This window comes from Xenopus laevis, chromosome 9_10L, assembly GCF_017654675.1.
Source record: "Xenopus laevis strain J_2021 chromosome 9_10L, Xenopus_laevis_v10.1, whole genome shotgun sequence".
Taxonomy (NCBI): Eukaryota; Metazoa; Chordata; class Amphibia; order Anura; family Pipidae; genus Xenopus; species Xenopus laevis.
This window is the reverse complement of record NC_054387.1, coordinates 123,475,448-123,489,741: the sequence shown is the minus strand read 5'-3', so window position 1 is coordinate 123,489,741 and position 14,294 is coordinate 123,475,448. Positions and strand designations below refer to the sequence as shown.

The window sequence follows — 14,294 nt, the reverse complement described above, 5'->3', positions numbered from 1 at the left end:
AGGAAGAAGTGTGGAAACAAAAGACAGAACTCTGTCTGCTAATTGGCTCATGTGACCTAACATGTATGGTTTGTTTGTATGCACCGTGAATCCTACGATCCCAGGGGGCGGCCCTTATTTTTTAAAATGGCAATTTTCTATTTATGATTACCCAATGGCACAGACTATTAAAAAAGTATATTATTATGAAAATTGTTTATTTACATAAATATGAGTGAGTTGTTTTATGCAATATCTTTTTATAGAGACCTACATTGTTCTGGGGGGTATAGTTTTCCTTTATTCATAGGCTAACTTTCTTCTGAATATTTAAAGGAAAAAGAGCTTGGTATGTAGTCTGGTGTAGTCAATGTTTTCTAATGTTTAGTTCTTGATGAAATGATCTGCTTCATGTTACCAGCCCTAGCTCACATGCACATAATTCCATTGGAAAGATTAACCTCTCTGCGTCCTGCTCTTTTTCAGGGTAAGGAAGTCATTGAATTTTACTTGAATGAGCTCATATCCCAAGGTATCACTCACCTTCCCAAGTGGACCCCTGGATTATCAGCAGGCTGGCACCCAGTACAGGCTTGCAGGAGTGGAATCCCCTGCAGCAACCAGGCTGAGCAAGTGGCGTCTCAAGGACCATGTAAAGGAGAGACAGGGAGCCATGGCTTAGTTGCAGAGCCATCGACTCCAGAGAGTAAGTCTTTATTATGTTGCAACTCCCCATAAATGTATTCATTGTTATAAAAATGAGCAACGGGTTTAATTCTCGTTTTTTTTCCCCCTTGCTTGTAGCTGATAAACTGGAAGCCGACTACATAGAACGCTACCTCGGACAGCTCACACCAATGCAGGAGAGCGCCCTCATTCACCTGCGCCAGTGGCTGCAAGAGACGCACAAAGGCAAGGTAAGGCAACTGCCAGTTGTGACTCTCTAACAGCCAAATCTAACAGCACCCATCCTGCTGAACTGCACTGCGCCACCAGAGCCTTTTGAGGAGGACTTGGCATCTCTTTGAGGCTGTGTCTGGTTTAAGGCAATTAACTTTTCTGCCCCATTGCCACGACACTGGACTTGTTCCCATGTATATTTGGAATAAAAAGGCCTCTGTGAATGTCCAGCCAACCGAAAAAGCTCATGGCTCAAAGCTAACCCCCCATGTTTTTCTTATGTTTATTTACGTTGCTTCTTTAAAGGCTTCCTTGACTCCCCCATTCATGAGCTCTAGCTCCACTCCTCCCCATCATTAAATACAGATGCATCATCAGGCCCTAAAATGAACTGTAATTCCCAGCATTCTTTGGCAATAATAGTGGCTGGTGGAATTGAATGAGACGTATAGTTCAGTACAGCAGGCCGGTGATTTTGGCTGTGCAGTACTGATGCCGTGCGCTTCTAGCCGCTCCCATTGGTGCTTTTCTGTTATCCTAGCGGCTGCTGTTATGGCTTTCTGGACTGTAACGGAGGGTAAACGGGGATAATGGCCCTTCCCAACAAGCAGTGGTACAGTCTGATCGAGAAAGTAAGCAGAAAAGCACCACCCCATTTGCCATGTGACTAGTTGGGCTGTCGTGGGGTGGGATCTATGGTTCAAACAATAAGAACCCAAATTTTATTTCTCTCCTGTAGTCAGAGGCCGGAGAATGGAAGCCAGAAAAGGTACTTCATGGTTTGACACGTGTTTGGTTTTTGCTCTGTGTGCAAATTTCCCCCCCCCCTCTCTCTCTCTCTCTCCCTCTCTCTCTCTCTCTCTCTCTCTCTCTCTCTCTCTGTTTCTCCTCACTCCTAACTTTCTCAGTAACTGACTCTGTTTGTCATTCTGTTTAACTTTGATGTAAGACCTGGTGTGAGTCCGGCCATAGCTAATAATACAGAGCCATATGGACTAACATCACAAGTGCTTATGTGGCCACCTAACATCCCTTAATGGAACAGTAACACCTAAAAAATAAAGTGTTTTAAAGGAATGACAATATAATGTACTTTTGACCTGCAGTGCTAAAATTAACGTATTTTGCTTCAGATACCCTATTACAGTTTATATAAACAAGCTGTTGTGTAACCATGGGGGCAGCCATTCAAAGCTGAAAAAGGAGAAAAGGCACAGGATAAACAGCAGATAACAGATAAGCTCTGTAGTATACAATGGGATTCTTCAAAATGTATCTTTGTATGATGTGTATCCTGTGCTTGAATGGCTGCCCCCATGGCTACACATCAGCTTGTTTATATAAACTATAGTAGTACTTATCTGTTATCTACTGTGTATCCTGTGCTTGAATGGCTGCCCCCATGGCTACACAGCAGCTTGTTTATATAAACTATAGTAGTACTTATCTGTTATCTACTGTGTATCCTGTGCTTGAATGGCTGCCCCCATGGCTACACAGCAGCTTGTTTATATAAACTATAGTAGTACTTATCTGTTATCTACTGTGTATCCTGTGCTTGAATGGCTGCCCCCATGGCTACACAGCAGCTTGTTTATATAAACTATAGTAGTACTTATCTGTTATCTACTGTGTATCCTGTGCTTGAATGGCTGCCCCCATGGCTACACAGCAGCTTGTTTATATAAACTATAGTTTGGTTTGGTATTTTTTAGTACAGTTTTATCAGTGCAGGGCAACAGTACATTATATTGTCCTTCCTTTAAACCACTTTCATTTCTTGGTGTTATTGTTCCTTTAAAGTTGCAATAGTCTGCTTTTGTCTACCTATAGAAGATCCCTCCCCCCTCCAACATTGCTCTGGTTAGTGGGGCTCAGCCTGAGGACCAGGGTGAGGTTTGGACAATACTTTAATTCAGGGGTTATAAATGGGGAGAATACTTTTCCTGCTGTGCAGTGGCTTGAATAACATAAAGTAGACCCTACATTAGGGATCCAGAACCCAGGGAGTCCAGATGGTTGCAGGGTTTGCTGTTTGGTTACTCAAATCCATTTGCCACTTTAACCTCCCCCGCCAGCCAAAAACCAGGGAGCATGGGGGTTAGTGGGTTAGGCTCTGTTACTTTATGCCACTGCTGAAAGAGCAATGATTATTTATATCTCTGGGATTGCAGAGAACTAAGGCTCGATCTCTGAGGGGGGCTTGAACCAATATAATCTCACAGTCGCTGCTCAAGGCTAGTAAATAAGGCACAGGGGCAGACTGAGGAATCCTGAAGCCTGTAGGCTCCTCCCCCTTCAGCCCGCTCTTCATGTCCTAATCTGTGATCCATTCAAGTTAGGTAGTGCGGCTGCCTTGTGCTTTTTAAATGAACACTAAGGGGCAGATTTATCAAGGGTCTAATTGAAAATTCAAATTTTCTAATTTTTTTATAGTCAAAAAACTGTCAAATTCGACTCGAGTTTTTTAAAAAAAATTTCAAGATTCATCATGCTTTGGCCCTTTAAGAATTTGAATTTGACTATTCGCAACCTAAAACCTACCGAATTGCTGTTTAAGTCAATAGGAGACGTCCAGGGATCAATTTGGAGATGTTTGCAGCCTTCCTGACGTTCAAGTTTTTTATTCAGAGAAAAAGCTGGAATCGAGTTTGATAAAAATCTATTCAAATTCGATTCGAATTTTCAGATCGTTTAAATTCGTCCGATTTTATTAACACATTCCGAAAATTTGACCTTTGATAAATGTGCCTCTAAAAGTGGCCATAGACGTAGAGATCCACTCGTTTGGCGAAACAAGCGGATCTCTCCCCGATATGCCCACATTGAAGTGGACGATATCGGGCTGATCCGATCGTTGGGCCCTAGGGCGATAATGGATCCAATACAGGAGGTCAGATGGTGGGGCCGCATACACGCATAGATGCAGCCAAGATCTGACTGTTTTTTTTAACCTGCCCGATCGAGATCTGACGACTTTCGGACAGATATCGATCGTGGAAGCCCGTCGGATGGTCCCATACACGGGCCAATAAGCTGCTGACTCGGTCTTAAGGGACAAGGGTGCTGGTTTAGTAATTGTTTTTGCTTAATCCTTATGGAATTGTACTGTGCTGATTCTATACCGACAGCTATGATGTCATTGGGGTGTTTGCAGTGGTGACATCATCTTTTCATGACATGGCACATGAACTCATCAGTTTTAAGTATCTGTAACACACTAAATAATATATAGGATTCTGTGGCTGTGCTCTGGGGTGGGGGGGAGGGACGTGTTTTACTAGAGTTTGTCCAAGGGGGTCTGCCCGTTCGTGCAGGTTGCTGTCGTTTCTTAACTCTGTGTTAATACTGTGTGAACTTGGGAGGGTGATACTTCAATGATACTTCAATGACACTTCAATGTGCATGATTTGTGTCCGGTGAAGGGTATTGGTCAATAAGGGATCCCAAGCGTCTGTAGAATGGCGAGAGAGTGGAGATTAAAGCAATAGGGACCCACCACAGAGTCCTGTTAGAACAGACCCGTTCAGCTCTGAGACGCTGCAGTTATCAGGTTCAGAAGTAAAAGAAAGTTAATGTAACCAAAATTAGCAAAAAAAAGCTTTGCAAGTTGGACCAAACAGGTGAAACCCGGGCCCCAGTTAACTGATCTCTAATCTCACCCTATAGTCCAGGAAATAAATCCCACACACCCACCACTCACAGTAACCTGCAACGCTGTCAGGGATTCACCCCAATAAATTGCCCTTCAGTATTAGTGGCCCCGTCCGGCCGTAAGAAGCCGCTGATCTTGCAGTACACAATCATTCAGATGTTTATAGGCAGGATATCATTGTAACCAAAGACTCCAGGTGATTGTTTGTCTATTTGATTATTGACTTACGTATGCGTCTTGTCCTTAATGTGGTCCCTGTCTCCTTATTGGCCATCTAGATCCCGAAAGATGAGCACATCCTGCGCTTTCTCCGGGCTCGCGACTTCAACATGGAAAAAGCCAGAGAGATGCTGTGCCAGTCCCTGTCGTGGCGCAAGCAGCACCAAGTGGATTACATCCTCCAGAACTGGCGGCCTCCCCGGGTACTAGAAGAGTATTATGCTGGGGGCTGGCACTACCACGACAAGGGTAAGTCACTTTATTAGCAACATGTTTGTCCTGGGGTAAATATAAATTTACAGGCCCTGATTTACTGTAGCCCAGCATAATGGTAGTATTAGTATTGTCTATCATTATTATTATGGGCATTAGGCTGGCACCACCCCAGCCAAGGGGCCCTGCATTTTATACTGTAACTGGTTTAAATACAGGGATAATGCAATAATCAGCCCACTGACAACCCTGAGTGTCTTCAGGCTCTGAGACATAGATCCCCATTGTAATGTTTGTGCCATATATATATATTCACATTCACAGATCCGCACTCACATGGTTTAAAATTGGAAAGAAAAAAAAATTATTGCAGTACTAAAGACTGAAGTTTCAGCCAAACCCAAGCCCAAGTCTTACTTTGAGTCTTTCATAAAAGAGTCTGTAATAAAAAAAAAATTTCTATTTTAAGCCCTGTGAGTGCGGATCTTTCGGAGTGAATGGAGATTACCGGTATTTGAGGATTCTGCACCCAGGCATAATAATGACTTTTGTCGAGAGTGCGGTAATATAGTGGAATATATATATATATATATATATATATATATATATATATACAGTATATATATATATCTCAATACGGTGGCTACCGCCACTCACGAAAAAGAGTATAAACAGGCGCCTGGGTGCAATCCTCAAATGTATGTAGCTATATAGTCCGTGAAAGGAGCACTCTCGGGTCTTAGAAAGAATCCAAAAAATATTTATTGTGGGCACAAAAACTGATGTTTCGGCTGTCGCACCATCTGATTTTCATCCGATTTTCACCCGAAAACTAGGGATTATTGCACAAAACCCAGCGCACATCAAAAAATCATTGGGACGTCTCCCATTGACTTATATGCAACCTCGACAGGTCTGAGATGGGTTTAAGAAATTCTGAAAAATTTGTGTTTTTTTTTTTCACTAAAAATTCGGATTTTATATTAAAAAACACAACTTTTTTGGGTTTTTGGCATTCAGAGTTTAGTCCTTGTGGTCTAATCTATTGTGGGAAAACCATTCGATTGTCATGCACAGGTCTAGCATCGGGGCAGCACTTTATCCAGATAGGGCAGTAAAAAATAAGAATAAAAAACAGGAGGTTGCCCAACAGCTAGTGGCTGAACATTGGGCAGAGGCCAGACATAGGCCAGAGACATTTAGGTATATGCCAGTTGGGCATATTCTGAACAGATAGGAGGTGACTATGATAAGGTTTTTTTTAAAAAGAGAGGCTTTCTGGATCCACGAGCTGGATTGTTTGGCACCAAGAGGGTTAAATGACCAGTTAGTGTTTATATAGTGAATAAAGTAGCCCCTATTGTAAAATATACGGATATTATAAGTCACAGAGGAGTACCATTAACATATAAAAGGACGAGGCCAAAGGCCGAGTGTTTTTATACAGGTCATGGAACTTCAAGGCAACTTCTAATATCCTCATATTTTTATTTATTATAATACACAAGTTTTAGGGAGTCATGTGACAGAAATGACATCACTAAGCTCTGATTATAACCAATGACATCACTAAGCTCCGATTATAACCAATGACATCACTAAGCACCGTTTATAAGGATGTAATTTACAGGATATTCAAGGCGCTTGGGTATTAATTAAAAATATACACCGAGTGTTGGTATTAGGTCGCAATGATGTCATTTTGGCGCCTATTTAGAGGGGGAATTAAGGTATATAATGTGTAACGCTATCACTTTTATCCTCGAAAAAGGCCCCCGATGTTGGCCGGAACGTTGGATGTACAGCAATGAAATAATAAAAATCATTTACATTAAGGTTTGCTGGTCCATCTTGGAAGTCTATATGATTGAATAATTGACCAAGCACCCACAAGTATTTACATGGCGAGAATGCTGACCCTTATTGGACTGTTATATATATTTATTATTGTCACTGCTGAACAATCCAACTTAACTCTATAAAGACGTGACTGGGGATGAAGCTGCTAAATTGTCCTCAAGCCAACAAGACCCAAGAAGGCCTTCACCCTGGATATGTCAGAATAGACTTGCAATGCATGGTCTCATACCAGGAAGCAGGTCTAACTGTTTGATCTTTCCCTTTCAGATGGGCGGCCTCTGTATATCTTGCGCTTGGGGCAGGTCGACACAAAAGGTTTGGTGAAAGCGCTCGGGGAGGAAGCCATCTTGCGGCATGTAAGTGTGTGGTACAACTGGTACACCTTCCAAAGGGGTTCTTGTATCTCTTTATAATACACAAAAGACATGAAAATCTGTAAATAATATCCTTATAAATGGTGACTAGTGATGTCATCAGTTATAAACGGTGTGTAGTGATGTCATTTTTGTCACATGACTCACTACAACTTGTGTATTATAATAAATAAAGTACCCCCTGTTGGAAAATATGAGGATATTAGATGTAACCTTGGAATTCCATGACCTGTATAAAAACCACTTTATATGATCATGGAACTGCTCGGTGACTTATACCAGGGGTGTCCGAGAGGTAGATGGGGATCTACCAGTAGACCTTTAGCTGGTGATCAGTAGATCTCAAGACACTGTCAACAAACAACTTGACTAATTCACCCTCCTGTTTCATGCTTTTCATTCAGATAATTATTATGTTAAGGTTACATAAGAAATGGGTGTTTGTGAAATATAACATTATGCATTTTCACATAAATCAATATTTAAGTAATATTTTCAATGGAACAGAATTCTAACAATGCTTTTATGGATGTAGATCATAACGGGACATCATCACTAAAAGCAGACCTCGTATTAGTAAAGCATGGGCACTCCTGAATTCTAATATCCTTATATTTCACAATAGGGGGTACTTTATTCACTTTATTATACACCTCCTCGATGTACCCAATGGCACTTTACTTTCGCTTAGTATATTGTATATAATGCACTAGAACACTGGCCGAAAAAAGCTGCCGACAGACCGAGTTGGCAGCTTATTGGCCCGTGTGTGGGGCTCTCCGACGGGCTTTCCCGATCAATATCTGGCCGAGAGTCAGGCAGATCTTGATCGGGCAGTTTAAAAAATCGCATCTGTGAGTTTATGTGGTCCCGCAATCCGACCGTCCGTCCCTAGGGCCCATGATCGGATCAGCCCGATATTGGCCACTTCAATGTGGGGCTATTGGGAGAGATGTCGCCAAACGGGCAAATCTCTACGTCCATGGCCACCTTAAGGCATGAACCCACCAATAGCAAATTTCGTGAGTTTTCCTCCTCTAGTAAAAGCTGTACCACTAAGAGAAGACACTTTGCATCACCCAGTCTAAGCCTTAACCTATTGCATTATGTTGCAGGTTCTCTCCATTAATGAAGAAGGACAGAAACGCTGTGAGGAGAGCACTCATCTGTTTGGCCGGCCCATCTGGTAAGTTGTTTTTTTGTGCTTATGTGACTATGAGCCTAGACAGGTGGTCGAATTGTCTAAAGTGGCTTTTCTGTCTGTTCCTCAGGTCATGGACCTGCCTGGTGGATCTTGAAGGCCTCAACATGAGGCATCTCTGGAGGCCTGGTGTAAAAGCCTTGCTAAGAATCATCGAGGTTGTGGAGGCTAATTATCCAGAAACCTTGGGGAGGCTGCTGATTGTACGGGCCCCACGCGTGTTCCCTGTTCTGTGGACCCTGGTATGTGACAAAAATAGAACACAAAACATTCCCTGCCTGGTTTCTCAGCTCCAATCCACACAACAGGTTTTGGGCCAACATCACTCATGTCAATGCATAACTACAGCTAACATACCAAAAATGCAATACGGGTGCTGGGAGGTAGTGACATGAAGCTATTATCCCCCACGTTTTGTTTTAGGTCAGTCCGTTCATTAATGAGAACTCCAGGCAAAAATTTCTTATATACAGCGGAAACAACTACCAGGGACCAGGCGGCATTGCTGACTATCTGGACAAAGAGATAATCCCGGATTTCCTCGGGGGAGAGTGCATGGTAAGGTTCCTCTACCCTTTCTACCTTCATTTATTCAAGTATTTTAAGACCTTCAGTCACTGCTGATATGCTTGCTAGTAAATCTGGTGAAACCCAAACCAAATCTTGCATGGGGGGAACCGCTGCTCCCAAACTCCCATAAATGGGAGGCTTCTTTGGTTTACTTCCCCTTAAAATCTCCCTATTGCAATGTTGTCATGTTACTGTTCTGCAGTGTAACATTCCCGAGGGTGGACTCGTCTCAAAGTCACTGTACCAGTCTGAAGAGGACGCAGAAATGTCCGATCACATACGGCTCTGGACAGAAACCATTTACCAGTCGACCTGTGTCTGGAAAGGAGCGCCACACGAGGTGTGAAACTGCGCCAATAGAGTACAGCACCTTTGCCACCACAACCTGGTTATTGTTAATCGTTCTGTTGGATTTCAGAACTCCATGCTTTCATTGTACCTCTCCATCCCTCCAGCAATTGTAACACCCCCTTGCCCTGCTTTCCTACTTCCACCATGCCTCTCCACCACCATTATAACCCTCCATCCATCTGTGTGTCCTTATTCTTCTCCTTTCCACCCACTGCTCGCCTTATTGAGCCATGTCATTCACCTTGTTACTGACTGCATGCTGATTGGTTGAAGCCATCCTCCAGTATTATTGCATGTATAAATGAAGCGAATGTTCTTGTGTTGTAGATCATTGTTGAGATCCTAGAGGAAGAGTCGGTTATCACGTGGGACTTTGACATCCTGCGAGGAGATGTTGTTTTCAGCCTCTTTCACTCCAAGCGAGCCCCAGATATGCGCCAGAGAGAGCTGGCCCCGACGGCCGTGAGCACCCCGTCCAGCAACGTGCAGCTGATTGACAAAAACTGGACCTTTGGAGTCGATTACAGCAGAGTTCAGGCTCCGTTAGTCTGCAGAGAGGGGGAAAGTATTCAGGTCTGTAGGGAGCGTATCACAGGCTGCTGTGGTGATATTATGGGGTTTTGGGGGACTGAGAGTCTCATTACTATGTGTGGCCTTACCCAAATATCTGTCCTTGCCCCAGGGCTCACACGTCACTCGCTGGCCAGGGATCTACATCCTGCAATGGAAGATGCACAGTTCTGCCTCCGGCTCCAGCATGGCTCGGGTCGACGACGTGTTGGCGTCTCTCCAGGGCTCAAGTCACAAGTGCAAACTTATGTATTACTTCGAGGTTCTGGCCTCCGAGGATTTCAGGTGGGTTGAATATAATCGTTTCACTTTTATCACTTTTTTTGTAGGTCCAATGGCTACCCACGGGAGATGTAGCATACCCTCTCACACAGTTCATGTATCCTTAGAAGATAAAGCACTGGTTTTAAAGGGGTCACTTACCTTTAACTCAACTTTTAGTATGATATAAACAGCGATATTCTAAGACAATTTGCAATTAGCTCCCGAGTTTGCAGTTTCAGCAGCACTCTGGTTGCTTTAGTCCAATTTACCATAGCAACCAGGCAGTGTCATAAATGAGAGAGTGGTGTATGAATAGGAGGGAGACTGACTACAAAGATAAGTAATAAAAAGTAGCAATAACAATAATAAAATTGTAGCCTCAAAGAACCATCGTTTTTTGACTGCCAGGGTCAGCGGACCTCCCATTTGAGAGGGAGAAGAGGAAGGCAAATACTTGCATGTTGCTTGGACAAATATATGACAATTAATGACCAGTTCAGACAGCAGATGTTTCCAGGGTTCCCCTAGTGAAATAACAGAAAGTGAAATGTCTTGTTGAAGCATTTAGAGGTCATTTACTCACTGGAGCAATCATGGAAGCTCCCTCAGAACAGGCTACATTCAGTGGCAGCAAATTGGTTGACATGTTTATATATTCTGTTTTCTCTAACTGTCTCCCGTTGGTTTCCTTAGGGGTTCCATGTCCAGCCTGGAGTCCTGCAGTGGCTTCTCTCAGCTAAGTGGAGTCACCAACTCCTCAAACAAGTCTCATAGCAGCTCCCTGATCTCCAGATAACAAACAGTTCGGGGGTCGGCGCCCCTTGTGTTTTGGTCCATGTGCCCACGATTGGCCTTATCTTCACTGTAGATGACAAGGTCCCTGGTGGCCATCTTGTCTCACTTCATGGCACAACTGAGCATCTAGTGTTACTAGGACTGGAGAAGCAGCTCCATCAGAGTTGCTCCAGCACAGATTTGGGCTGTATCAGCGCGGGGAACTTTATCCTCCGCGTCTCTTCGTGTCTTCAATGCAGGACACAGGACAAGTTACATTCGTGTCACAGATTAACACTTTAACCAAAGAAGCGTATGGAATTGTTCTTAACTTCCACCTGACAGAAGTACCGAGACCACTAGAATTGAATAGGAGACCACCTTATATCAGAATGTCTTTTAAAGAGACCTTTCTAAAGCCTCTTGTAGAGGTTGCCTTTATTCATTGCAGTAGGTTGCTCTGTTCACCCAACCCTAGGGCACATAGAGAATGGGCTGAACCAGTCACACGACTTTTTCCTTTATTCATTGCAGTAGGTTGCACAGTTCATCCAACCCTGAGACACCTAGAGAATGGGCTGAACTAGCCACATGATCGTTTCTTATTTCGGGTGACTGTAGACTCCATAATGCACCTCACTGCTCTGCCTTATTAGACCTCTTAGACCTCAATGCCGTGTTCATTTAAACCCGTTATAGCTCTATATAATTGTGCATGCTCTTGGATTTCTGTAGGACACCTCTGGTCTACTAGCAGCTTTTCTCAAACTTTGTTGGCTGGAAGATGTAGATGTAGAGCACCTTGACCTATCCTTGTCTATATCTCTCTTTATACTCTCTCTGGCCAATGGGAGGGACCATAGTGTTGATATCCCTCAATACCATCCCTACATCTTTCTAGAGAATGTAGTCATTGGTGTATGTACTTGAAACCTAAGGAGAACCTCACTTCTTGTCTAATGCAAAGCCTGCACGTTGCACTTATGTAGAGAAGTTATTCACTAATGCGTTGGTGTTTCAGCTGGAGATGTATGAAATCCATGCAGTATTTTTACCTGGCTGAGTTGGAGTTCCTCACCAGGCCAGGTCCTGTTTCCTGACCAAGGTAGGAGAGCAGCCCACAAGCCCTAAAAGCACTGACTGTGAGTGACTATACCAGGCAGCTTGAATACACTAACCAATAGAACTCTGCTGCTATTAATTCTCATAGGTTCCATTTCAAGTTGCGGTACCCTAACTGCTTGAGTTCCCTTTATGATACATGTATATATATTTATGTATGCTTCATAATACTCTTTGCTATAGGTTTAGATTGCAGTCGAACTACAGTTAACTTTACTATCAAAAAAGGGCTCGAGGAGCATGTGTAGGGTGCTCCAAGTTACCTATTTCTATAGCGCAAATGCAAAAAAAAAATGGTGCATTGTTTAGGATCATTATTGCTGAGCAATGTTGTAATTGGTGAGTGGCTCACCCTCTCTGGTGGCTACACAATCCAGCGTCAACCCAACGTTTGGTGGGTCGCAATTCTTTTGAGGGCGTGAGCCTCCATGATGTCACATTTGACACCCCATCTGACAGTGCTGTGCTACATGACATTGGTCTTGGTGCTGCTGTCACAGCCTTGGACAATAAAGACCACCTGCAAGAAACAGGCAAGACCAACCAAAACTTCTAAAATGTTTGTCATCATGATGGTCTTCAGGTGGCCTTGTTCTCATCTCAGACTCAGGCCCACAACACTACTAACAGTCTGGGTACTCAGTCTTGACCCACTTTGGTCTTTGGGACCTAAACTAGGGTGTCTACTAGACTGTATGTTGCACTATATGTAAGTGTTCGTGTACCTTCAGTGTTCACTAGTAGTGAACCTTATTGATCTCACTACAGGCTGGTGATGGTTGTAGGCAGCGTCAGACTGGGGTGTCCAGGTCCTATCAGGGCTTCTGCCTGTTGGCCCAGTTCGACCCTGGCTGTAGGGTTGCCAGTTTGAGTTTAGAGGCCACCAGAAAGTCATTGTTTCATCCCCAACCTCGGTGATGAGTCTTATAATGAGGCTCTGGTAAGTCAGGGCACCTAGATTATGTTAAGGTTGGCTGTATTACTTATTATTATGAACATGTATTTATGAAACGCCAACATGTTCTGCAAGTCACCGAAAAAAACACCAATTACCAATACAAGAGGTCCTGCTAAAAGGGCTTATAGAAACCAAACTCTGCAGGATATTTCCAGCATCGGACTGGGGGTCCAGCACCCACCAGGGTCCCCGAGACACCCCACCGCAGGAGCAACTGCCCTCCACCACCCCTCCAACCAGTTGGGGCCAGTAGAGGAGGTCAGGGAGCAGCCTGGGGGTCGGCAGGGTCCGCCGGTTTTTATCCCAGTGTCCCGCCTTCCCAGTCCAACCCTGGATATTTCATTTGTGTTTAATGTGGGAATGTGTACATATACATATATATATATAGGGATTTACATATGTTACAGGTATACAATACAGGGGAAGCACAAGGCCATCTACCTCCCAAAGAGCTTTCAGTCTAGTGCAGTGTACTGCCAGGGGCTGCTGGGAGTTGCATGTTAGCAGCAGACTATAAGGACGCATGCACTTTATGGGGAGGACATAGTGAAAGCACAAACTCCTCTTAGGGGCAGTGAGTTCAACTCTGGGGGCTACATACTGTATGTACCGCCTGCGCTTATATACAAATAGTCTCACACTGTGTATAGGCGCTAAATGCCTGCGCTCATGTTAAGAGGTGCCGTTTTTTCTTTCAGACCAATGTTATTTATGTTTTTAAAGGGCTTTTTCTAAATACTGTACTGTAGGCTCACAGGATCCTGGCACAACTCTCGCTGGGGGTGATATTGTCTGCGTCAACAAAGTCACAACAAGATGCACTTACAAAACACAAAACAACAGCAGCTCTCCTGTCCAGCTCTTGACGTGTGTCGGAACATTCAGGCCTGTGGCACAATTTCAATGGCCTCTAACCCTTGTAGGTCACACATTACTCTCAATTATCATTTCAATATTCATAATAACCCATTATAGTACTTCTGTGCCCCAAACTGCTCCCCGATTGGCCACTCAGATTAATGTACCATCATTTGGATGAAGCTGAGGTTCCCTATTCCCTATCAGAGTCTTTAGAGGGTTGTTCACCTTTAAATTAACTTTTAGGGGCCCATTTACTAAGCTTGAGTGAAGGATTCGAAGTAAAAAAACGTCGAATTTCGGTACTTCGATCATCGAATAGGCTATTACGACCTTCGACTACGACTTCGATTTGAACGATTCAAACTAAAAATCGTTTGACTATTCGACCATTCGATAGTCTAAGTACTGTCTCTTTAAAAAAAA

At 43.6% G+C, this 14,294-nt stretch overlaps 1 protein-coding gene across 2 annotated transcripts in view; it reads left to right on the top strand.

The window, feature by feature from the left end:
- Positions 1-14,157, top strand: part of LOC108701700 (SEC14-like protein 5) — a 71,937-nt gene extending 57,780 nt beyond the window's left edge. The window contains exons 9-20 of one of the 2 annotated variants that reach the window (XM_018236666.2): positions 466-685; positions 784-896; positions 1,619-1,648; positions 4,813-5,002; positions 7,094-7,182; positions 8,316-8,386; positions 8,472-8,643; positions 8,825-8,959; positions 9,174-9,311; positions 9,650-9,895; positions 10,005-10,177; positions 10,850-14,157. In XM_018236666.2, the coding sequence (XP_018092155.1) occupies positions 466-685; positions 784-896; positions 1,619-1,648; positions 4,813-5,002; positions 7,094-7,182; positions 8,316-8,386; positions 8,472-8,643; positions 8,825-8,959; positions 9,174-9,311; positions 9,650-9,895; positions 10,005-10,177; positions 10,850-10,952 (1,680 nt within the window). In that variant the 3' untranslated portion in view covers positions 10,953-14,157. The remainder of the gene's footprint in view (positions 1-465; positions 686-783; positions 897-1,618; positions 1,649-4,812; positions 5,003-7,093; positions 7,183-8,315; positions 8,387-8,471; positions 8,644-8,824; positions 8,960-9,173; positions 9,312-9,649; positions 9,896-10,004; positions 10,178-10,849) is intronic. The other variant, XM_018236667.2, reaches the window with a different exon arrangement.
- Positions 14,158-14,294: the final 137 nt, after the last annotated feature.